The sequence below is a fragment of the Natrix helvetica genome (assembly GCF_964273705.1).
Source record: "Natrix helvetica genome assembly, chromosome: 2".
Lineage (NCBI taxonomy): Eukaryota > Metazoa > Chordata > Lepidosauria > Squamata > Natricidae > Natrix > Natrix helvetica.
In genome coordinates this window covers 83,472,244-83,497,663 of record NC_138552.1, presented here as the reverse complement: position 1 = coordinate 83,497,663, position 25,420 = coordinate 83,472,244, and the positions used below count along the sequence as shown (strand labels likewise).

The window sequence follows — 25,420 nt, the reverse complement described above, 5'->3', positions numbered from 1 at the left end:
TATTTATTTTGGTTTGTCAAGCATGTATGAGAAAACAAGTATAAGTATGAATATAACATATAAACATATAAGTATAGGCAGGTATACGTATATACATAAGAAATGAGTACAAATAAATGGGAACAGTAGGACAGGGACGGTAGGCACGCTGATACGCTTATGCCTGCCCCCTTCAAGACCTCTTAGGAACAGGGTGAGGTCCACCGTAGACAGTTTAAGGCTAAGGTTTTGGGGGTTTGAAGATGTAACAACAGAGTCAGGTAGTGCATTCCAGGCATTGACCACTCCAGGCATTGACCACTCTGTTGCTGAAGTCATATTTTCTGCAATCGAGTTTGGAGCGGTTAACCATGAGTTTGTATCTATTGTTTGCCCATGTATTATTGCAGTTGAAGCTGAAGTAGTCGTTGACAGGTTGGACGTTGTAGCAGACAATTTTGCTTCTCATTCAAGAAACAGTTCTGAAGAAGCAACAACATTTCTTGGATAAGAAGCAAAATGTTTTCAAAGGAAAAATCAAAAAAGTCCAGTTGCCTTTTGGAAAAACCACCTTTGGAACTTCAGTCTATTCTTTCTCACGATTATTCAGACTTACCCCTCCCCCCAAAAATATAGAACCATTGAAGTAGCAGGAGGATGTCAATCATTGAATCCAATCCTTGTCTTGAAAAAGAAATGCAACTTAAATCCCCTTCCTGGAGTCTGCTTGAAAACCTCCAAGTAAAGAAGGTCCTAATACTTCTGTGGGTGATTAATTCCAGTGTTAAAATGTTCTTGCTGATTATTTTCTCCTTAATATTCCATTGCAATCTGCTTTTCATTATTCCCTATCCTGAACTCTGAGGTGTTAGCGTTGATCTTTTCAGATAGTTGAAAATTGCTGTCAAGTCCATTCCTCTCAGTCTATTCTTTTCAACATTAAACATGTTCAAGTTCTGCAATCTGTATTAAATTAGTTTAATGACCTTTGGTGATTCTTATTGTCCTTTTCAAGCCTGTTCCAGTTTGACTTAATTATTCTTAAGAGTGTGGTGTCCAGAATTGGATACAATTCTCGAGATAAGTCTGACTAATACAAAATGGAGTAGAACTATTCCATCAACATTTAATCAATTTGCCTTAATGAGCTCTTTGTCAAGTCCTTTGCTGAAATTAGGAAATTACATTAACAGCATTCCCACAATCTACTAAGTATGTTTTTCATTCAAAAGATGTAATGAGGTTAATTTTTATAAATCCCTGCTGCATCTCCTAATTAACTTTCTCTGCTTCTCATCATATTTTAAATGGACTGAATAGATATATTTTTAAATAAATGGAACTTTTTTCAACATTTGATTAAGGAAAGGTTAGCCTTTTACTCTTCTGAAGCAATTCTACCAACCCTTCCTCTAAGCTTAACATATCACAAGAATGGTTTTTAAATTGTCAAAATGTTGGGAAAGTAACATGAGCACAGCAACCCTTGCATATCCTCTTTCCCAACACAGAACTAGCAGTGACATCTATGCTGAACTACCTGTTTTAGAAAATACCTTGTTTCTTTATACTAAGCATTTCAGTCTAGGAAATTGCTATTTTTATGTAGAGTAAATGGTGCTCAGTCATTTCTTTTGAGTTGCGTGCTTTGCTATAACTGAGAAACCATAGAACTGTAGAGAGTACAGAGATGATCTTGAAAAAAGTATGCAGCAATCATACTTTACAAAGGGGAAGCAGAAAAATGTGAGACCCGCTAAGTAATGAATGAACTTATCCTGGGAAACAGAAAACTGTGAAAAACTAACTCAAGATTGCCACATCTTGAGCCTCTCTGGTATAAGAGAGAGGGAAAGAAACAGCTTTCAAGTGCCTATTATTATACGATACAGATATTCCTCACTTAACAATGATAATTAGGACCAGAATTTCCATTACTAAACAATGCGGTTGTAAAGCACAATGTCACATGACTATCCTGTTCAGCGATGGAAATTCAAGCACTTCTGGTTCCTGTCATTAAGTGAATCACTGTGGGTCATCAAGTAAGGATGTCACATGGTCATTATTTGTGACATACCGCCAGCTGTAAGAACAGCTGAGTACTACTCATTCAGCACTGTCAGAAGTTTCAACAGTCACTGAACAAGCAGTTGTTAAGTGAGGACCACCTGTGTATCAATTTCTTCTGTTTCCCAACTTGCCCTATGTCAAATAGCTGCGAAGATAATATTTTACTTAATGATAAAGAGATTCAGTTCTATTGATAAGAAAATGGCATTGTTATATCAGAGGAACTGAACGTGACTTGAAGGTCTGTTTACCTTTGTGAGGAAATAAATGAAAAACTTTAAAAGAGAAAGGAGTGGAAGGAGGGAGGAAACAATAAATGTGACTAGCATTCTTTTCTTTAATAGTGTTCCTACTTCAGGGTAGCAAGTTAAATACTAGCATATCTGCATTTCTAATTGGTATTTGGCAGTCAGACAACATTTAGTAATTGGAATAACTTAGCATTTTTTCTCATCTACCATCACTTCATTGAATATAAATATTTACTTGCTTTTAAAATAAAGCAGAAGATCCTGAAGATGATAGAAGTGTTAAGTTCCACAATTCATGTAGATAAATTTGCATCTTGCCAAACTTTGGACATTCTCAAAGGGCATTAAGAGCTAAGTGAGCTTATTTGGAGGAGATCATTGTCATGAAGACTATTGAATGAAAAAGAAAATATCCATTTATGTCCCTAAATAATATAACTGAAATGGGTTAAAACCAAAAATGTGTGTTGAATATAAATTTAGATTAAAAATAAATAAATCTCAATATAACTTTTCTAAACCAATAGGCAAAGAGTTTTAGTAATGTTTTTTTTTTGGGGGGGGGACTACAGTACTTGTGAAATAGCTTCTGTTTCCCAAAAATTCTTATATTAAATTTCTTTACTGAATTCGTATTTTGATTGGTTTAAATTTAGTTTTTGCTCCTGCCAGTGAAAAGGAAAGCTGGTTGTCTGCATCTTTTTTTTTTTTAAGCTTTCTGAATAAACTAGAAATCTGTTTTAGAGAGTTGGGTGATTTTTTGGAACAGTAGGGATCTGTGGAGGAAAGATGTTTGCAAAATGTTTCTACACATTTTGGGGGACGTTCCTATATTTGTTGGAAGTTGAGCTGAGCACACTTTAACTTGTGTAGGCCAATCTTAGCAATGAGTACTTCATTGAATACTTCATTAGTATTCTTATATCAATCATTTTTGGCCTTCAACAGTTTGTTCTGAAACAGAAAACATCCATGTGTTAAGCAAAATATTACTGGCTATTCATTTTTTTTGCACATTGTTCTTGATGGCTTTGTGTAGTTTATATTATTTTTTTAGTTCAATTCTCCCAAATAGATTGTGTAAGATGTTTATGAATAATTAAGTGACCAACTCAAATATAATTAGGAGTTGAACTGGACATTTTTGGACTATAATTTAGAGTCTAACCTATAATAAACTTTAAGAAGAAAAAACCCATATCCCAAAAGACAACTGCACAACCTTTTTGTATTGAAATAAAGATTCACGGACATGTCTGTGCATTTACCAGGAGTCCAAAGTTCAATATGAGAGCATATTTTTACATTTTAATTAAATTGTTATTTTTCTGACTTCAAGCCAATAGGGATTTTTAAAATTAAATTTATTGAACAATCGTTTGTTTTCTACTTCTGATTATTTTACTCAAATTTTATGCACATTTGGGATAAAATATTATCACTGTACACATTTTGCAGTAAAAGCTAATTTTGACAGAAAGATAGTAAATAGCATCCCCTACTGTTATAAAACTGTTTCACATTGGGGTTTTTTAACGTTTGTAATCTAAAATAATTCATGGTAAATTCAAATCATAATACAAGTCCCCCAGTTTCATACATTTTGTAAAATCCAAATAAATGTTATCATTTTACCAGATAACTGAAAAGTTGCTATTTTGAAATAAGAATGATTCTATAACTTTGTCCCTGACAAAAATACAACAGTAAAACTGCTGAATTATTTCCTGCCATACCTGACATTTTTAAAGAATATACATTCCAATCTTCCCCAATTTTAATCATACTTAGTAACCAGAAAAATTTAAGAGCAGCGAGAAAGGGAAGAGAGAGAGGACTTGTTCAGGAGAATGGGTATACTAGAATTTATCACCAAATTTGATTCCATGTTATTTAAACTTAATTAAGAATATGGATTACTTAATGTTGCTATTACCACAGGGGTCTTATATTTTCTTTCCTTGCTTGCTTCTTTGTTTTTCATAACAATTCTTCATAGTAATAAGGTGGGGAGGAGATAGGCCAAAGAGTTTTCTTCCTGGCCTCTCTCCACACAGTTAATGGATTTTATGTACAGTAGCAGATACTTCTCATGCTTATGTGTAAAGACAATAATAGTTGAGATGGGCAATGAACTGGCTCACAATAAAGCATCTTCATCAGTGGCGGATTAAGGCTCACTGGTGCCCTAAGGACTGACAAATCTTGGTGCCCCTCCTTCATACATACTGTACAAATCTTTGTTAACTTTGTGGTGCCCACTTTGGCCCTGGTGCCCTAAGCACGTGTTAGTCTGCTTAATGGTTAATATACCACTGATCTCCATATATTAGTGCATGTCCTCCTGTTTACTGTTAAATACCAGAAATTATAACATTTGCTGCACAGAATAAACATGCCTATTTCTATGCTAAACGTCTTTAATATTTATTTAAAATAGAAGAGATCCCTGTGCAGATATTAGGAATTAAATATGATAATTCTAGAAGCTAAGGATAGATAGTAAACAGCGTAAATCAGCAAGGCAGGAGGAGTCTCTAGTAGCAAAATAGACTGTGAAAAAGAATAAAAAATGAAGAGGAGGCAGAGGGGAAGGGAGGGGAAGGGAAGGGAAGGGGAGAGGACAATTCCACACAAATTCAGGGCCAGAGAGATGATGCTGTATTTTTACAGAAAAGAAGACTATTAAATATACATTGAAGGCAGAGTTCTTTGTGGTCTGATCACCAAGAAGCAGTTGCTTTGATTGAAAAGTCAGCCCAAACCCATGTATTGCGGTTGCAACTGTGTTAAAATATTGAGCTTTTCTTCCCCAAACAGAATTTTGCTATAGACACTGTTAACTGTGCTATGAGACCCTCTAATGGATGATAACACGAGGTGCAATGTTATATGCCAAAAGAGCTGAAGAAATGGAACTACAATACAGCAATTCTCACATTAGACTGCATATAATATTCTCTTTAAACTAAGTAAGATAATAACAGAGGATGTCATTCTGGTCTGTGATATGCATTTATTCCACAAACAAACTTACCTTCTCATTCTTTCTGCTCACATATATAACTGCAAGATGTATGCACTGTATGAATGTGAAATTTCCATCCTACTACTTTTATATACAGTATTTTATTCTAAAACATATTTTTAAACCCTGCACAACTAAGATTGGCTCCTGATAAGTTAGCAAAAGTAAAAGCTAAGTGTCTTTTACGCAGTCTTTAATTACTATTAATCTACATTACTTATTAGAGACTGCATGTATGCAGGTTAATTATTAGGAACTGTGTGTATTTCAGACAGTGTATTTCAGGCTAATTCTGCTGACTGTCGATTGCCAGCATTTTGGCAGTTTGATTCCTACCGCCTCAAGGTTGATTCAGCCTTCAGCTCTCCAAGGTCAATAAAATGAGGACCCAGATCGTTGGGGGCAATATGCTGACACTTAGAGAGGGCTGTAAAACACTGTGAAGCGGTATATAAATCTAAGTGATATTGTGATTAATTATGCAAATGAATTGTTTGTTTACTAGATTTCTATCCTGCCAGGAGCTCAAGACAGCCTGCAAAACATATACTCATTTTTCCTCACAAAAATAATCCTGTGATGTAGGTTGGGCTGAGAGGGTCATCCAGTTAACTTCGCTGGTTGAGGCAGTCTCCCTGGTTCCAGTTCAACATCCAAACCATTATGCCACTCTGTCTCTCTTGTTCACCGGTGTATAAACTCTTCTAAGGGGTGGTTTGTACCCCAACCAAAACATGCATGATTCGGATGTTTTGTTCTGGATGTGGATCAAACCAAATAAGTTTTGTTTCAGATACAGACTAAAACTCTGCTGTTCTGGGTAGAAGTGTTTCAAATGTTTTCTTCAGTTTTAGTTTTAGTTTAGTTTAGTTTAATTCTGAATTCTCCTTTATGATCAAGTATAGCAGGGGAGACCAGTCTAAAAGGAACAGGATGACTGACACAAATCGTCAACAAGTGCAACCAATGCTGTCTCTGTTACATGCCGAACCCTGAACACTAACTGCAAAAGTTAATTTACAGTTTACAGGACACACTATAGTTGATCTGAACCACCATCATAACAACCTTCATCCAAAGGAAAAATTGGAGACCTGGCAGTAGTTGTCCAATGGCTCTGACACCAAGGAGGGCATCTTCAAGATGAGACCAACCAATGTTTTTTCACTAGCACTACCCCCTCCTCTAAAAAAGAATTAACAATTTTCCAGATACAGGGAATTACACCTCAACCCAAATTCAGCTATCCAAAGAAGCCAGGAGACAAGAATCTGGCCCACCAGTGAACAAAGACATTCTGGAGAAGAGCTCTCCAACACCATAGAGGTAATAGCAACATATGAAACCCAGATAACAGAAGAAAATGGCACTCCAATCACTAACCAAGTGTGTGCAAAGTAACTATATGCAAATTAATGCATATAAAACTGGCTTCCTGATTATTACTATTTTATCACTTTCATTTTACTGAATGTGGAGGCTGCCCGACTCCAAATGATGCTGAGTGGATTAGCAACAAGCCAGTTTGGTAAATTTTAACTGTAATCTGGCCATTCTATGTACACAAAACACAAAAAATTATCCAGAAGTCTTCTTCCTAAGGCTATAATGGGAAATATCTCTTACCGTATTTTTCAGAGTATAAGACGCACCCTTTTCCCTCAAAAAAGAGGCTGAAAATCTGGGTGCGTCTTATACACTGAATAGAGCATTTTTTGCTTCCCAAAACCATGCCCCCCTTCACCAAAATGGCTGTGCAGAGCCTGTAGAAGGTTTTCAGAGAGCTCCTGAGCCTGGGAAAGGAAGAAATAAATGAAAAACGGGCCGGTTTTTGCTCAATTTTGCCCCCCAGCCCCTAGGAGTACTCTATAAGTCTCCTATAGGCCATGCATGCATTTTTTTGACCAAAAATGGGCCCGTTTTCACAAAAAACAGACCATTTTTTGCTCATTTTCGGAGGGGCACCCCCAGGAGCACTCTGCAAGCTCCCTACAGGCTATTCATGCCTTTGGGGAGGTGATGGGCCCATTTTCATGAAAAACGAGCCAAAAAAGGTTCGCCATCACTGAGCTAGGTGAATCTGAGTTATTGCTGAATCATCTAGATTATTATCCAGTATTGATCTGGGTTAAGCAGCTCCTCCTCCTCCTCCTCCTCCTCCTCCTCCTCCTCCTCCTCCTCCTCATCATCATCATCATCATCATCATCATCCCATTTGCATTTATTATTACTTGACCATTACAACAGGCCACATACAACCCAAAATTTGCATTTCTGCTGCTTAAATGTAGATACAGAAATAGAAATATTTTAAAGTAGAGAAATCAAAAGAAATGCCTATGTTTCAAAAACACACGTCTAGCCATTTGATATATGAGAATCTTATCTATTCAATACCAAGCAATGGATTCTCACTACTTGTTAGTGGGTAACAAGAAGGAAAGGAAAAGATTAGTTATATAGCATCGCATATTGTTTTGATACTAGAAAAACCTGTTTCAAATATCTAGACAAGCTCATCCAGTTAAATGCAGTGGCCTACCTACTCCAGTAGTGAGTGCTCTTTCCTAAAAGGAAATCATTCCTCACAACATTAAAAAAAATCAAAATGGTTTCTATATAACTGAATTTCTGTTGAAATGCCATGTGTCCAATTATACAAGAGGATTGTTAAAAACAAACGTGACACGAAGGGTTTCTGATTTACCTTTGATTGTGGTATTTCAAAGTATGGCATCAATTTTTTTAATTTCTCCTGAATCTAGCTTATATGGCATTTTAAAAATGAGCAGAAGACATATAATTGAATCAGAGTCCTTTCTCTGTATCTGGTGACATGAGCAACCATCTACATCTAATAGCTGCATAAAGAACATCAAAATGATGCCCTGCACATACTTCTCCATATTCTTAGACATCCTTTTGGCCAGAAGAATTCTAAATCTAAACTCACCAAAGAGTAGAGAGAGGGCAGAACAGAGAGAAAGGGGGAGATAAATCAAATGGAAAATAAAGCAAGAGCATCATTATCTACAGCCTACCTCACTGGTCTAAAGTAGTATCACGTGGACCCAGCAAGCCTATATATTATAAATGTCACTACTTGCCCTTTTGGTTATGATCACCTTTGGTTAAGACCTCACTTAGATTATAACAGAAAAATTAAGTAACAACTTAATTTCTAGAAACTGGGGCAGGATACACATGTACATTTATGCTTAGGAATTAAAATAAAGTAATCTAATACCCACTTTATTGATCTTGCTGCATACATTTTCCATGATGATTAATTGACCTAATGATGATTAATTGACCTAATGATGATTAATTGACCTAATGATCAGGAGGTGTTGGTGATTATGCAACTATGCACACATGTCAATCCCCTATGTCATTATACATAGCAAACAGGAAATCCTTTACGTTTAGTTTCAGACATAACCTGAGTTTGAGCATGATCAGCCAGGGACATCCCAGCAAATTCTAGTATTACAAGCAACCAGAAAAGGACATCTCTGCAAAATCTTCAGATATCTACATTTCAATGGAAGATAACCCACTGTATGAGAAGATACCGTGGATATCTCAAACTCCTTCAAACTAGACCCAAAACCAAATGTTTGTTGGTGTGTGTGTGTGTGTGTGTGTGTGTGTGTGTGTGTGAGGGTTAAGTAACACCCCCAACGAAAGAAGACTCAGAGGCTTGAATTTCCTCAAAGTTCCATTTTATTAGAGATGTCATATTGGCACACCTGAGAAAACCCGAATCGGAAAGTTTCCAGGTTTTCCCCACCCAAGTGAAAGTTCAAGTCCCTGCCCAACACCCACATGTCCATCACATGGTCCAATCAGGCCCCATCCCAACTGGAGATGCCTTCCAGTCACCTTATTGCAGCTGCAGGGCAAGATGGCCTTGACTTTCTAACAAATAATGTTATTTTGACTATATATCACCCTCATACTATAAAATCCCCCTCCCATTTTCCCACAGTAGAAAATGTGGCAGGCCTGAAGGCCCAAATGTAAAAGATGGCTTCCAGGTCTGACAGGTGTGTTCCCTTATGCTGCAGTCCTGGTGACTCCCTGCAAAAACTTCTGCAATTTTCTTGGGAAGATTTCAGAAATGATTTGCCATTCCTAGTACTGAGAGAAAGAGAAATTGGCCCAAGGTTACCCACTGGCTTTATGCCTCAGGTGATACTAGAAGTCACAGTCTCCCAGTCTCTAGTCTTATGTCTTAACCAAACTTGCTGTTTCTTGTTATTGCTAAAGCACAGCTTTTGTAAAACATACAAATATCCACCAAGAATAATTTTTAATTAAGACTACATGGAAAAACAGAAGATTGGAAAAGCACCACCAGAACAGAATCCAGCCACAGAGGAGCTTCCATCTTATACATAAACTCAGTCTCTGCTGTTGCCCCCAAAATCTTATCCACAAAGCTGAGATGAGCCCCAATTTTCCAGAAGAGCCCCCCTTTTCCAGAAGAGCTCCCCTGAGTCCAGAAGAGTATTAAGACCTGGTTCTACCAAATACCATTGGGGGTGGAGGAGAAACCAAGAGTGTGATGTAACTCTGGGATAGCTGGTGCCTTGAGGGCATTTCTTCCATTTGTTAACTATTTTAATCTTTTGGATTTTTTAACTATTATTTTTATTTTTAACCTGTAAATTTTAATCTTGTTCTTAATTCTGTTTTTAACTGTGCTTTTAGTCATGTGCTTATATTGTATTTTTTAATATTGTAAACCAACCAGAATCACGTAAATCAGAGGTGTCAAACTCAAGGCCTGGGGGACAGATTCTGTCCGTGGGGTGCTTAGATCTGGCATGTGGGGCTGGAAACAGCAAAGGACCAGCCCGCAGTGCCTCTGCCAGTGAAAACGGCCTCCTGCAACCCTCTACCAGTGAAAATGGTGAATATTCAGGCCACCACAAGGGCTCATGACACGAGTGACATTGAGCTGGCCACGCCAACCCTGGCCATGCCCCCTCCGACCCCTGAGGTCAAACACAGCCCTGACGCAGCGCTCAATGAAATCGAGTTTGATACCCCTGACATAGATGAAATGAGCAGTGTAGAAATTAAATTTAAAAATTGCTTTTAGTTTTTACTATTTATTTTTCACGCTATTTTCCTTGTCATACCCAACTTCCTTGGTCTTTGATACATTAATTTTCACCTCTCCTGAATATTCCTCATGACATCATACATTCCAATGGTGCAAATCACTGGAATTCTCAACCAACAACTGGGTTTCTTCTAGTTATAAAAGTACACAAACATTCATGACCTTAAACAATACATTTATGTCATCAGCAGACTTTTTATTCATTTATCGTAAGTACATTAAAGAGGCCAGTGCAATTACTAACCTATGCTACTCAGTATTGATCTGGTCAACCATGAACCATTCGCTCCATCATCGTTATGTTCCCTTCTAGCATCATTTCAGTTTCTTTAGATATCTGGGGTAGATTCGCTTTCTGCAGGTATTGTTTAACTCTTCCCTCCTCTATATACTCTTGTTCATACAATTTTCCATAATAATCTTGTATAATTTTTTTCTTCTCTCTACTTCCATGGCAAATTTGCCCTTGATCGTCTATTAATTGCATTATTTTTCTTGATTCTCTCTCTTTTTTCAGTTTATACGCTAACCATCTACATAGTTTATTTGCATCTTCAAAATAATTCTGTTTAGCACCTCTAAGTTTTTGTGCTAGTTCCTCTTTTTCCATTAGCCCCATTTTATGTTTAATTGTGTCCATTTTTATTTTAATGTCCTTTTTTTGTGGATGTTTCTGTAGCTCTTTTTCAGTTAATGGAAACACTCAAAAAACAAAATAATGGAAAGGCTCCAGGTCCGGATGGACTGCCAGTGGACTTTTATAAGACATTACAGGAATCATTGAATCTTCCATTGCTAGAAGTTATGAATTAAGTCATGTTAAAGATGAGGATACCCAAATTGTGGTCAGAAGCATATATTACACTTGTGCCAAATAAAGATGTTGACCGACAACAAATTAAGAACTATATACCTATTTCCCTGCTAAATTCAGGCTATAAAATCTTCGCCTCAATATTGGCAGAAAGATTTAAAAGATATTTAAATAATTTAATTCACTCTGATCAAGATGGGTTTCTGCCAAAAAGACAAGTTAAAGATAACATGAGAATAATTCTGGACACTTTGGAATACTATGAGGCACATCCTGAAAAACAAATGGCCTTGATATTTTTAGATGCACAGAAAGCTGGGAAGTTGAAGTCCACAAGTCTTAAAGTTCCCAAGTTTGGACACCCAGGTATAGACTATATTATTTTATAATTATGATCATTGAACAATGATCATAATTATAAAGCTGAGGTAATTTTCTTAGTGTGGACAAGTTTAATAGCATTGCCTTTCTGAAGATTATTTTTCTTTCATCCTGTCCGGTGCAGCAATGGGCTGATTCATAAAATAACTTGAATTTTGAACTATGGAATGAAAATTCCTTTTTTTAAATGGCACTTTCTATTGATTGGCTACCTAACAGAAAATAGCACAACCAATTTTAAAGGAACCGTGCACCCATTTTTAAAAAGATGTAACTGTTTTGTGCTTAAAAGTTTTTTTAAAAAAACCCTTTAGGGGAAGTAATAAAAGACTTGCAAATATACAGAAACAAATACATTGTTAATTTCTTAAAATGTTGTCGTTATCTTTGAAATGCAGATCAGAAAGCTTTTAAGCAATGAAACATGGCAACTCGTTGAATAGCCATTGACAGCAGCATGGATGTATTCATTAAATGGAAAATACTTCAAATATTATGGCCCCACGAGAAGGCATGTGTTCAGATGAGGAGAATGAGAGGAAATGGAACCAAAACATTAAGTGGCAGTGTCCTGTTGCTGAATATTTCAGAATATTGAAGACAGTTATCCTGCTCTGGTCTGACAGACTCAGCAAGTTGACAAGATCTTTTGAGTGGACTTACTGACAATAAGTCAAATGGAGAAGTTCAGTCACTTAGTCCTAAGCAGAGACATTTAAATGCAGGTCCAGAGAGTCCAGAGCTTGAGGGACACAGTGGCTCAGTGGCTAAGATGCTGCACTTGTCGATCAGAAAGGTCGGCAGTTCCTAGCGCTACATAACGAAGTGAGCTCCCGTTACTTGTCCCAGCTTTTGCCAACCTAGCAGTCCGAAAGCATGCAAGTAGAAAAATGCAAGTAGAAAAATAGGAACCACCTTTGGTGGGACAGTAACAGCGTTTTGTGCACCTTCGGCGTTTAGTCATGCCGGCCACATGACCAGAGACATCTTCGGACAGCGCTGGCTCTTCAACTTCGAAACAGAGATGAGTACTGCTCCTAGAGTCGGGAACGACTAGCACAGATGTGCAAGGGGAACCTTTACCTTTACCAGAGAGCTAAATTTGCAGATCTAAGAGGCTAGCCAAAGGCATGCAAGTGTTAACAGGAGATCAGACACTGCAGCTATTGCCTGATAAACCTTCAGAGGACACTCAGTGGCTTATTTATTGGGCTCATTCCCTCTGGATAGTACTCAGAGCAAATTATTTAAAAGTTACGTTTTCTTCTGCCAATAGCATGCTTCACCATGTTTCAGATCTTAGATTTCATTTTATTTCACTTTTTGTTCCTCCTTTGAATTTGTTACCTGATAGTTCACCTGTCTTGATCTCAACCTGCCTGTTGAAGAAGTCAAATTGATTCTCTTTTGAAAAGCTGTTTTATTTCAATGAGCTGTGATACAATCTGAGCTTGCTTATCTCTGGCTGGTGGCAGATTTATAACCTTCTAAATTAGTTCTTGGCAGCCAGTCATCCCTGTACAGAAATGCGAGTTTTCTAAAAATCCCATTATTTTCCCATCTCTTTTTTAGAAAACCTATTTTTTTCCCATTGCCACAAAATTTCAATGGGTTTCTTACAGTTCCTTTTGAAAGAAACATTTTTAGAATATTCTATTTCAAATGTCAAAATAATTTTTCCAGATTTAGATAGTTGGATTGGACAATACCAGCCAACTCTAATTAAGTCCCCTATATAAAGTATAGTAATCCAGATATGAAAATATTAATTGCATCTAATGTTTTAAAAAGTGATATTTGCACAAAGGCAAAATACTTACAGAGATGATAAATAACATGCAAACTATCAAATCAAAGGTCAGCATTCATTCTTCTTCTAACAGCAGACAATCAACTTCAGAATCTAATTTTGTGTTAATAATCTCAAAGTCTATTATCTTGGAAAATAAAGATTTTGTTTAAACAATGATTTAGCTAAAAGTAAGTGACGCACAAACTGAAACAGAAAATAATTGTTCCCTTTGCAACCTTTCAATTAAGGTTTTAATAATGATGGGCCTGAAGTAGGCTTTCTCTGAGACTAAATACAGCAGTGCATTTTTACCTTGCCCTACAAGCTGACAGATCTGATATTCCAAATTATACTTTAGGTAACTTATATCACATTCCCTTTCTTTTCCCAAACCCTTTATAAAGAAACAGAAAATCTTTCATATTTGTGAATTTCAATGTCCTACTCCCGAGACTGGTGGGGGGGGGGGCACACAATAATAGATCCTATTCAAAATGCCACTGCTTAAATATATCTATTCTGAAACAATAGCCCACATCTTGTTGCATTGTTTATTCTATCACGGCTGGCAATCTACACTGCTTGCTATGTCCAAAAGTATACAGTCCAAATCTAGAATTGTGCAGTGTTTACTACAAGATATTTCCACGTAAACATTTAGAGGAGTTGTAGCACAACTGGTGGCTGTGGAGGTTCTTGGCAAAGTATGTATAGGAACAACAACAAAATCAATCTAGGAAATTAGAGAATGTCTCAAGAAATATGAATACCTCTCATTCAAAATATCTACTTTTAGTTTAGATTACACATATACTAACATTTTATAGTAGTTTTAGAGATATCTTAGCACAAAAGAAACGTTTTATTCTCTAGCTTTGCGAAAACCATTTTATTGCTATGATTACTATGATTTTATTGCTAGGATATTTTTCGGAATATAAGACGCACCTTATAAGGAGAAAAAGAGATGTTAGGAAACCTCAGGGTGCTACTGGCAGCAGCTGTTTGGGGGAATAGATGTGTTAACGATTTCCTTCCAAAGACTTGTAAGAAAGTGGTATAGGCCATCTTGTTGTGCCCCCCCCCCCCTAGAAAGATAGCAGCCACATCCCAGAGTTGATGGAGACAATTGGAGGTCAACATGGCAGTCATTCTTTCTTCTGTTGGAATAAGCTCTTAGCAAAAATCCCCAACCATAAGATTGAATCCTTCTACTTGTTTGTGTATGTACATATTTACCTTTTAAACCATCCATATATAAACTTATGACAGTCTGTGTGTGTGTGTGAGAGAGAGAGGGGGGGAGGAGAGAGAGAGAGAGAGAGAGAGAGAGAGAGAGAGAGAGAGAGAAGAGAGAGGAGAGAGAGAAGAAGAAGAAGAAGAAGAAGAAGAAGAAGAAGAAGAAGAAGAAGAAGAAGAAGAAGAAGAAGAAGAAAAGAAGAAGAAGTAGTAGTAGTAGTGGTAGTAGTAGTAGTAGTAGTAGCAGTAGCAGTAGCAGTAGCAGTAGCAGTAGCAGTAGCAGTAGCAGTAGCAGCAGTAGTAGTAGTAGTAGTAGAAGAAGAAAGGTAGTTCTTGTAGATAGTTCATACTCTTTGGGTATCTTGATTATTTACTTCATTATCCTTCTCCCCAAGAAAATGTTTTACTCTCAAAGGACAGGTGAAAGGGGTAAGTATACTAAAAACAACAGGAAAAAATAATTTTGACCCATACTGATCCAATATTCTAAGTCTGCTCTTTTTAGGCTTGCTTTTCTTATTAAAATTGAGTCAGTTTAGATACTTCTGATGTTAAAGCTCTCTCTACCAATCCAGTAACAAATTTCCTTCCTGATTGCTATATCTGGTCAATGAAAAGCACATCTTCATCAACTAGGTTTGTGCTTCATCAACTAGGACTACTTAAAGACCAAACCCTTTGTTCTTAGGTGTGCTACATTGAGAAACATCCATGAAGAACCAGATACAGACAGCAACTGCAGTAATTAGTTGACTCCTTTTGATCTTTGATTTGATTGATTTTCCCCCCCCAAGACTGTATGTTCATTTTCCACATTTACAAATTTTTAAAAAGATATATAGCAAAGTCCTACCGTATCTTCAGTTTTGTGATTATTATTCAGCAAATCTGGAAGGAAATCTTCATTAAGACTTTCTCTCCTTATTAAGGTAAATTCCCGTAGGAAAACAGCCCCCTGACTCTGGTCACCACCAACCTGAAAGAGAATTTTTAAAAAGTAACTCAGAAAACTATGCACGCTTGCTTCATTTATTCATTCACTCAGTTCTTTCCAATTATAATTTTAAAAAAACTCTTGGCAGGTCACAATCTTACAAAATTATACTAAAAGGTTATGATTTATAGTATCATAAAAAAGTATAATATATTTAAGAATGTTATGAAAAAAGATATTACACTAGCTATACAAATGAAATCAGCTGACGGCATAGTAATTAAAAAGAATATATAAATGGCAAACCAAAGGAGTGACTTGAACAACTTTCTTATATTGGATTTAAAAAGAGTTCTGTAAAATTCTGAAGGATTTTATGACAAAGGAAAAAGAAAACAATCTAGACATTATTTGAAGGAATTAAAGATCAAGTTTGTTAAAAGTAAAAGGAAGGAATATAAAATGTGCTTATTAGATCAAGGTTTGAATAAATATATTATTTTCTCTGGTAACCTTTAATGGATTTTTGCGGACCAGGACTTACTCACCAGGTTATAACAATCTGTTTATAGATATGAAATGAGATATGGGATGAAGAAATTGGTTATTGTATCTTAAGAGAAGGTGAGAAGATGTTAACATTGTTTTTACTTGTTGTGATGAAGAAGGAAGTAACTTCCATATAGGAACCAAATTAATCTCCAAAACTGAACACTTCAACAAGAGAATAATTATGGAAGCTGTCGAAATAGAGAAACACCCCCACAACATGAATAAACGTGACGATACCTCCCACCTACCAGACATCTGGAAATCAGCCCTAGTCAACAAAGGAGCCCCACCCACCACCCAGGCCATTACAACACAAAACAACGGACACACAGCCAGCACCAATCAGCACCACTCTACCAATCATGATACAACCACACAGCCAATCAATCCACTTACTGAAACAAAGCCAGCATTCTACACACCCCCACCAAGATTTATAGAAAGACTACAGCTCCAACCACGCTTTAAGCCGAAGACACCAGCCTGAAGATGGCGAGTGAGACCTCGCCGAAACGTTGCCAAGACAATCTCAATCTTACAAGGAAAAATATATTCCCACTCTTCACCTCAAACTCAGCAACAAAATCCACCCAGCACTCTGGGACAAATCCAAATAACTAGCCCTTTGGAGAGCCAAAACAGAAACCTCCTACAAGACAGACAAACACACCAACAAACTCCACAGACTAGAAAAACAATAGAAGCCCACCCCCCCTCCATAGCAACTCATGAAACAAATAGTACACAACATATCAGACAGAACCCTCACCACAGCTGAAACCAATGTCCTTTCTAGAGGATTCAACTTTGCAGTCGCCCCTAAACGCATCCCCACTGAAGACATCATATGCAGAGTTGAAGCTACACTCACCAAAATCAACCCAGATGAAGCCAATAAAATCAGACTTGCAGTCACCAACGTCCTTTGCTCCAGTAATCCACCCAGAAACAACTTACAGCAACAAGAAGAAATAGCACTCACCAACCTGAGAAAAGGCAACAATATAATCATTCTCCCAGCAGACAAAGGTAACGCCACAGTGGTGATGAACACATCTGACTACCAAGCCAAATTATCCAGACTACTCCAAGACCCCACTTACAAACCTCTAAACACAGACCCCACCACCTACCTGGAAAAAACCCACCAAATCCAAAATAAAAGCCTCTCCCATCAGTGAAGAGATCCAGCAAAGAATCATCCCCAGAGAGAAATCTTCCAGATGCCCCAAACTCTACGGCCTCCCCAACATACACAAAGAAGGAACACCACTCAGACCCATAGTCAGCTCCATAGGCTCACCTCTACAGAATCTTCCCAAATTCCTCACTAAACAACTCCAACCCTATGCAGAATCCATCACCTCACATGTACAAAACTCACTCCACTTCATAGAAACAATAAAGAAACAAAACCTACAACCCAGTGACCTACTCGTGAGTTTCGATGTCATATCCCTCTTCACCCAAGTGCCTATAAAAGAAGCCTTGAAAACTATCCAGAACAAATACAACCCCCCTAAGCACATCCTGGACCTGATCAACCACTGCCTAACCAACACATCCTTCATCCATAATGGACAAAGATACAGATAGAAGGAACACCCATGGGATCACCCCTCTCACCCATCATCACCCGACGTGTCTACACATAAATCTACATCAGGTATTGCGATATTCTTAAGAAAGACGTTAATTGGATGGTGGTATATTCGTCAAAAGCATTTAAGTTTATCAACAATGGAGGCTGAATTTTCATGTTTATCTTTGTTATGTACCGATTTAATTTGTTACAAGCAACTCCTGATAGATATGGGAATTAATGTTCATGAGCCTATTGTTGTATACGAAGACAACCAAGCAGCGATCCAGATGGCATCAAATATTGCTGTAAAGACAAGGACAAAGCATACTGACTTAAGATATATGAATGTACGGCAAAGTGTTAGTAATAAAATGATTACACTAGAGCAGTGACGTGCGGTGAGGTTTATGGCTGGTGAGGCTGGTGATGTCATCAAACCGCATGGTTGCTCCGATCGCACGGGCACAGCCCAACTGGAGAAGTTTCTCTTCTCAGAAATGTCAGAAAGGGACAGGCAGGCTGCTACAGCTCCACTGAGAAGACATTTCAGAGAAGAGAAACTTCTCCTTTCTCCTCCTCCCCCCCCCCACTCCCTTCTAGCACTGATGATGTTACCTAGGCATTTTTTTGTATCGGGTGAGCCCGGGATCCTTGCAAGGGGAATGGGATCACGTGTGCAGGAGGCTCTTCAGGGCCAGCCTCAGATCAGCACCAGCTGCGGTCCCCTTCCCCTGCACATGTGGTTCCATTCCCCTCCTTCCTGAGCCAACATGAAGGGGACCGCAGCTCGCACTGATCTGAGGCTGGCACTGAGGAGCCTGCACACATGGTCCCATTCCCCTTGCAAGGATCCCAGGCTCACCCGATGCAAAAAGTGGCGAGATCGGCACACTTGGGGCTGCTGCTGTGATGTCCAGGGAGGCTAAACCAAGCCGCGCGCCTCTCCCAGCCACTTTCGCTGCTTCCCAGAGTAATTTTTTTTATTTTCATGATGAGAGAGGTGAGGCTCTGCCTCCCCTGCCTCCCCTGACTGCACGTCACTGCACTAGAGTATTGTGTGTCTGAAGAAAACATTGCTCATCATTTTAACAAAGCTCAAGGTACGGTAAAACATAAACATTGTTATGATGATTATGGATTGAGAATGGGAAGTTGTGTGTAAATACATTGACAGCCCAAGAGAGGAGAATGTTAGGGATGTAACCCTAGTCTTGGCTTGGCAATGTATATAAGCCATGATTGTAACAAATGTATCTGTTACTTTAAATGCTAGAGAGATGTAATTGGTTGCTGTTACCTCAAGCAGCCATAAAAGGGAGCCAGAATGACTGTTAGCTCTGTTTGTTAGACACTGATCGGATACTGTATCATGAGTTACTGAGTCTTGCTACTGTTAGCTACTTTGTGGGTTAAACTGAGAATATTGATAACTGACTGACTGAACCGTGTATGACTTGGACTGTAAACTGAACTCTGAATACCTCTATATTTCCACATAATAAACTACTATATTTTATACTATTCAGTGTCCCTGTATGCTGGTTTGTGTGTGTTCTTCCATACCACTCTCATTACACTTCTCTGCACACTCACTCTCCTAACGGGGAGCTTACCTACTTAACATAGGAACATTTTGAAACTAATGCCTTAGATAAATCTGAACATAAATCCAAACTCTGGCTTAGATATGTTGAGGACACTTTCGTGATATGGACACATGGGAAAGAAAAACTGGACAACTTCCTCAGACATCTCAACAGCCTACACCCCAAAATACAATTCACTATGGAAATAGAAGCAAACAACCAACTTCCCTTTCTGGATGTTCTAATCTACAAAAAACCCAATGGCTCCCTAGGACACACCATCTACCAGAAAAAAAAACACACCAACCGCTACTTAAACACACAATCCCATCACCACCCTGCACAGATCAACTCTGTAACCAAACACGTAGCTGACAAAGATCACCTGGAAACTGAATTACACACTCTCACAAATGTATTAATCTTCAATGGATTCCAAAGAAAAACAATTACCAACCTAATCCAAAGGGAGACACCCCCACAAAAACACCGAGACACAGAACAGGACAACGGCATCGCCCTCCTCCCTTACGTCAAAGGCACCACAGAAAAATCAGCAAAATTATCCACAAACACAATATCAAGACAGCCTTCAATACTGACCCAAAAATAGCCAACATCTTAAGAAACTCCAAAGACGAAATCCAGCTAGAAAACCAAGAAGTCTACGAAATACCATGCAAAATCTGCCCTGCAACATACATAGGACACAGGAACAGGAGAACAAATGCACGCATCGCAGAACACAAGAACGCAGTAAGAAAAAAAAAACTTCCTCCCTTTTCTAGCACCTTGAAGCTACAGGACATGAAATTAATTTTGAAGGAACCAGGTTAATCTCCAAATCTGAACACTTCAACGAGAGAATAATTATGGAACCTATTGAAATAGAGAAATACCCCCACAACATGAATAAACAGGACGATACCTCCCACCTACCAGACATCTGGAAACCAGCCCTGGTGAATAAACAAGCCCCACCCACCATTCAGGCCGTTACAACACAAAACAACAATGGACCCACAGCCAGCACCAATCAACACCAATCTACCAATCATGATACAGCCACACATCCAATCAATCCACTTGCTGAAATGGGGCCAGCACTCCACACACACCCCATTAAGGTTTGTAGAGGGACGGCAGCTCTGATCACGCTTTAAGCCCAAAGCATCAGCCTGATAATGGCGAGTGAGACCTCGCTGAAACGTTGCTGAAATCTGAGTGAACCTTGAGCCAATTAGCTGGCAGTCAGCAAACTGCTGGCAGTCAGCAGAGTTAGCACGCAATACTGCATTCTAACCCATGCATTACCAGGGCTCTATTTTTTATGGTTTTTCTCATTAATCTTCTTAAGTATATCACATTAAGAATTACCGAGCTGAAATATTCATACTCAGAGGCCCACTGAAATATGTTGATTTTAAAAAAGTATCAAAAAGTGTTAGTACAGATCATCACAACAGTGACTGGAAATCTATTTGTAAGTTGTAATTGTAAATTGGGATATCTTCATATCCTCATTAATTTTTTTACATTTTCATGGTGGTCATTAAGTGAATCACATGGTTGTTAAGCAAATGGCACAGTTGTAAAATCGAAAACATAATGCATAAATTCTGCATCCTGACTGCAGAGCCTGGAACCAATTCTGTTGGCAACTGCTCAAAATGTAGGGGTTGGGGGGGGGGAGGGAACATTTTGCAACAGCAGGAAGTACTTTATGACTCATAAAGCACCTGTTCTGAGGTTGTTATAACTCCAAACAATTGTAAAATGACTGGTTGTAAGTCAAGGATTACCTGAATGCTATCCATTTTAAAATAAATTAGATGTGTATTCTTCAAAACTTGGACGCAAAAATCACACACGAAAAGCTTGTTCTTGCACTTATCATTTGAACCAGTCCTAAGAAGGGATTTGAACACAGAGAAATCCCAATCTTCCATCCTGTATCAGCAGTTGATTTCAACAGTCCATCTCCTTTAACTTCCTCATCAGCTCTTTTCCCCTCTTGGAAAAAATAGAACTTACCCCAGGTATACTCACAGGACCTGCCTAGCTTCACAAAGTGACAAGACAATCAGATTCCTAGAATGTCCGTCTTTGTGGCCCCCAATGTCTATAACATCTTGTTCAGAGCCCCTCTTTCTTGGACACAGGCAGCCAATGGCCATTGCAATAAAATTTCACCTGCTTCTCCTCAGTATTGTGCTTGGTATTGTGAATGCATGGTATTATATACTATAAGACTATTATGGAAATGTTTAATCTCTCTCTCTCTCTCTCTCTCTCTCTCTCTCTCTCTCTCTCTCTCTCTCTCTCTCTCTCTCTCTCTCCTTCAATTATAAAACAAGAACCACTTTCACTGACAGTTATTTAGTGTTTTAGTATAAAGACCTTTTCACATGAAAAATGAGCAGTGATGTATTGGATAGATGCTACATTTTTAGCAAGAAGCTTGGAGAGAAATCAACTAAGGACAAAAGGAGAAGGGTGGAGAAAGAAATAATAATGAAAGGGTGGATGGAAAATCAAGTTCTCCCAGCATAGTACAAACTTTTTTTTTTTACTTTGTAATAAGTTGGAAAGAGTTTATCCCCATGAAAGGGTTGAAATAGTGTAGGGTGGAGAGCTTTTTCATTGCATTAAATAGTTTTGCTGTAAAATTAAATGTTAAAATCATAGCATTGATGTAAGATAAACATGATTTAATAGTGTGATTTATTTAAAATTCCAGATTCCGAGATTTAGCACTATATGCTTAATAATTAGGTATACACCCAGTTAAACTGCTTATGGTTCAAAATGTTAGAGCAAAATTATAATACTGTATTAACCAGGTGAGAAACTATCTCAAAAGAAATTAAGAAGTACATACACCAAAAAAAACTCCCAGTTGGAAACACGAGCGCATGAATGGGGGGAAAGGACACACACAGGAGGATCACGCATGCATGTGTGGGGGGGGTTGGGGCACGTGGGGGTAAGGCATGCATTGCATTATGGGTGGGGTGCGTGCTTTCAGCACACGACAACCAAAAGGCTAGCCATCACTGTGATAGGGATAATATCAAATAAATTATTAGCAGTAGAGAAAGTCACTTTTTGTCATACAATACAATGCAAGTTGTATTACTACTTTCCAATAAGCCTGGTTCTTAGCAGAAAGTTAGCTTCCTTATGTTTGTCAATTATTCTTGAAAATAATTTCTCTAGGTGACTCAGATTCTGCAATAATATTATTGCAGATTTTGCATATCATAGTACATGCATACATACCCATTACATTATACCTTTCAGAGGTAAGTAGGATGGAGAGCATTGAAAATAAATAATAAATAATAAGCCAAATAAAAAATGAGATGGCAAAAAGAACATGAAGTGTAGCTGACCTTGTTTCTACTAACACCATTTATTTTACTTCTTCAGATCTTTTAGGGTTTACAAACCATCCTATTCCAAAGTTTAAACTTTGATTATGGTGGCAAAAATCCTTCTATGAGACTTTTTGATAAATTATAGCCACTTTGGTAGTTAAGTGGTTTGTAAACTACTCAAAATACTCATTAAAAATATTCCTTCTATACAGAAATGAACGTCATTTCAAAGTGATGATAACAACAATCAAAAACCTAATTTTAGGGCATAATTAATTGGACAGTTTTCACCCAAGTTTAACAGGTTATTTATGCTCTTCTGAATTGTTATAGAATAATATCTTCAAATTGGCATGTTTCCTCTTATTGTTTCTTGGATTCCAGGAATGCATCTGCTTAATCTAATTTTACCTTAGCCATTTTCTCTTATGACAGCTACCCATTATTTCAATCCCAGCTTAATTTAGCAATGTGATTTTACACTTGGTTTCCTGTTTCCCCTTTTCATTATAGCCAGTTTAGTCTAGTGGTTAAGGCGTCAGCCTAGAAATCAGGAGACTGTGAGTTCCAGTCCTGATTTAGGTGTGAAAATCAGGGTGACTCCTGGGTGACTTCTCTTCTCTTCTTGGTAAGGCCAAGTGTGGCCTTACCACGGCATTATAAAGTGGTATTATCACGTGAAGTGTTAATACCATTTTATAATGCCTTGGTAAGGCCACACTTGGAATACTGCATTCAGTTCTGGTCGCCACGATGTAAAAAAGATGTGGAGACTCTAGAAAGAGTGCAGAGAAGAGCAACAAAGATGATTCAGGGACTGGAGACTAAAACATATGAAGAACGGTTGCAGGAACTGGGTATGTTTAGCTTAAGAGAAAGAAGGACTAGGGGAGACATGATAGCATTGTTCCAATATCTCAGGGGTTGCCACAAAGAAGAGGGAGTCAAACTATTCTCCAAGGCACCTGAGGGTAGAACAAGAAGCAATGGGTGGAAACTAATCAAGGAGAGAAGCAACTTAGAACTGAGGAGAAAATTCCTGACAATTAGAACAATTAATCAGTGAAACAGAAGTTGCCTCCAGAAGTTGTGAATGCCCCAACACTGGAAGTCTTTAAGAAGATGTTGGGTAGCCATTTGTCTGGAACGGTATAGGGTTTCCTGCCTAGGCAGGGGGTTGGACTAGAAGACCTCCAAGGTCCCTTCCAACTCTGCTATTGTATTGTACTGTATTGTAAACCCGCCTACAGGATTTGTAATGTCGGGGAAATAGGAGGGAGGACTACTAGATATGTTTGCTGCATGGCATTATTTATAAAAAAATAATAAAGATATGGGTTTTATTTATTAAATAAATAAACAAAATATGTCATACAAATCTGACTGTAGTTTACAGCTACAGAACGGGAGAAAAGGTGAATTACTTCGAGAACAATTGTTCATGAACACCATTATCCTATAGATTCTCTCATACAAAGTCTAGGCTAAAAATGAATCCTCCTCCTCATCAGTGGAATGACCCAAAGTCTTATATGTTTAATGCTGTCCTGAAACATCCTTATTACATGGGGCAGTCTTATTAGAATGCTCTTACCTTCCAATAGAATCTGTGGCAGAAAATCAGGAAATAATTTTTTAACAAATGATGTTTTCATCTTATCAATTTATACTTAAAACATACTGATTTATACAGCTTTGATATTTCTCCTGAGCAGGTAGTCAGTCTGAGGGCTCAATCCAATGTTTTTGGTTTTCCCATTGAGAATATTAGCTTTTACATTTCAGTTTTAAGCAAATACACTGAACGTATTCCCAGGAGAACCCATCAATCAAAACTCTTCATAATGCATCTTTTGGTACACTCTTGTGCGTTATTGTTTACAAGCCATTCCTCTAAGTGCTTCATCCTAGTTCTACATACATACAAGATTACGTACCACTTTATAAATCCTTAGTAAGACCACAGCTGGAATACTGCATCCAGTTTTGGTCACATTACAAAAAAGATGTTGAGCCTTAGATGAAGAGCATCTAAGATGATTAAAGACCTTGAGACAAAAATATATGAAGAAATGGTGGCAGGAACTAGTATGACTGATCCAGAAAAAGAAGGACTAGAGGTGACATGATAGCAGTATTCCAGTATTAGAAGAACTGCTACAAAGAAGAGGGGTCAAGTTATTTTCCAAAGCACCAGAAGGAAAGACAAGAACAATGGCTAGAAACTAATCAAAGAGAGAAGCAACCTGGAATTAAGGAGAAGAGTCCCAACAGTGAAGACAATTAACCAGTGGAACAGCTTACCTTCAGAAGTTGTAAGTGCTTCATCACTTTTAAGCAAAGTCAGGACAACCACCTGACTGAAATGGTATATATAAGGTCTCCTGTTTCAGCAGGGGGTTGAACTAGAAGACCTCCAAAGTTCCTTCCAACTCCATTCTGATGTATATTTGTATGTATAAATACATACAAATTTCTTCAGCAGTAGTAGAATACTCTGGCAACTTTTCTTTAGTATTTAATTTTGTTAAAACTCATTATAATTACAATTTCTTTAGTAAAAATTCTCAGTAATCTGTTAGATTATAAATGAAATACAATAGCAATATAGCCATGTAACAATATTACTGTTATATAAATATTATACAGTTAAAGTAAAATCCTAACCTGCAATATAAAAACTCCTGTAAAA

At 37.8% G+C, this 25,420-nt stretch overlaps 1 protein-coding gene across 1 annotated transcript in view; it reads right to left on the bottom strand.

Moving 5' to 3' along the window:
* LOC309387755 (uncharacterized protein) overlaps positions 1 to 25,420 on the bottom strand; it is a 225,806-nt gene that overhangs the window by 95,030 nt on the left and 105,356 nt on the right. The window contains exon 2 of the mRNA XM_081944511.1: positions 15,545 to 15,667. Within this exon, the coding sequence (XP_081800637.1) occupies positions 15,545 to 15,667 (123 nt within the window). The remainder of the gene's footprint in view (positions 1 to 15,544; positions 15,668 to 25,420) is intronic.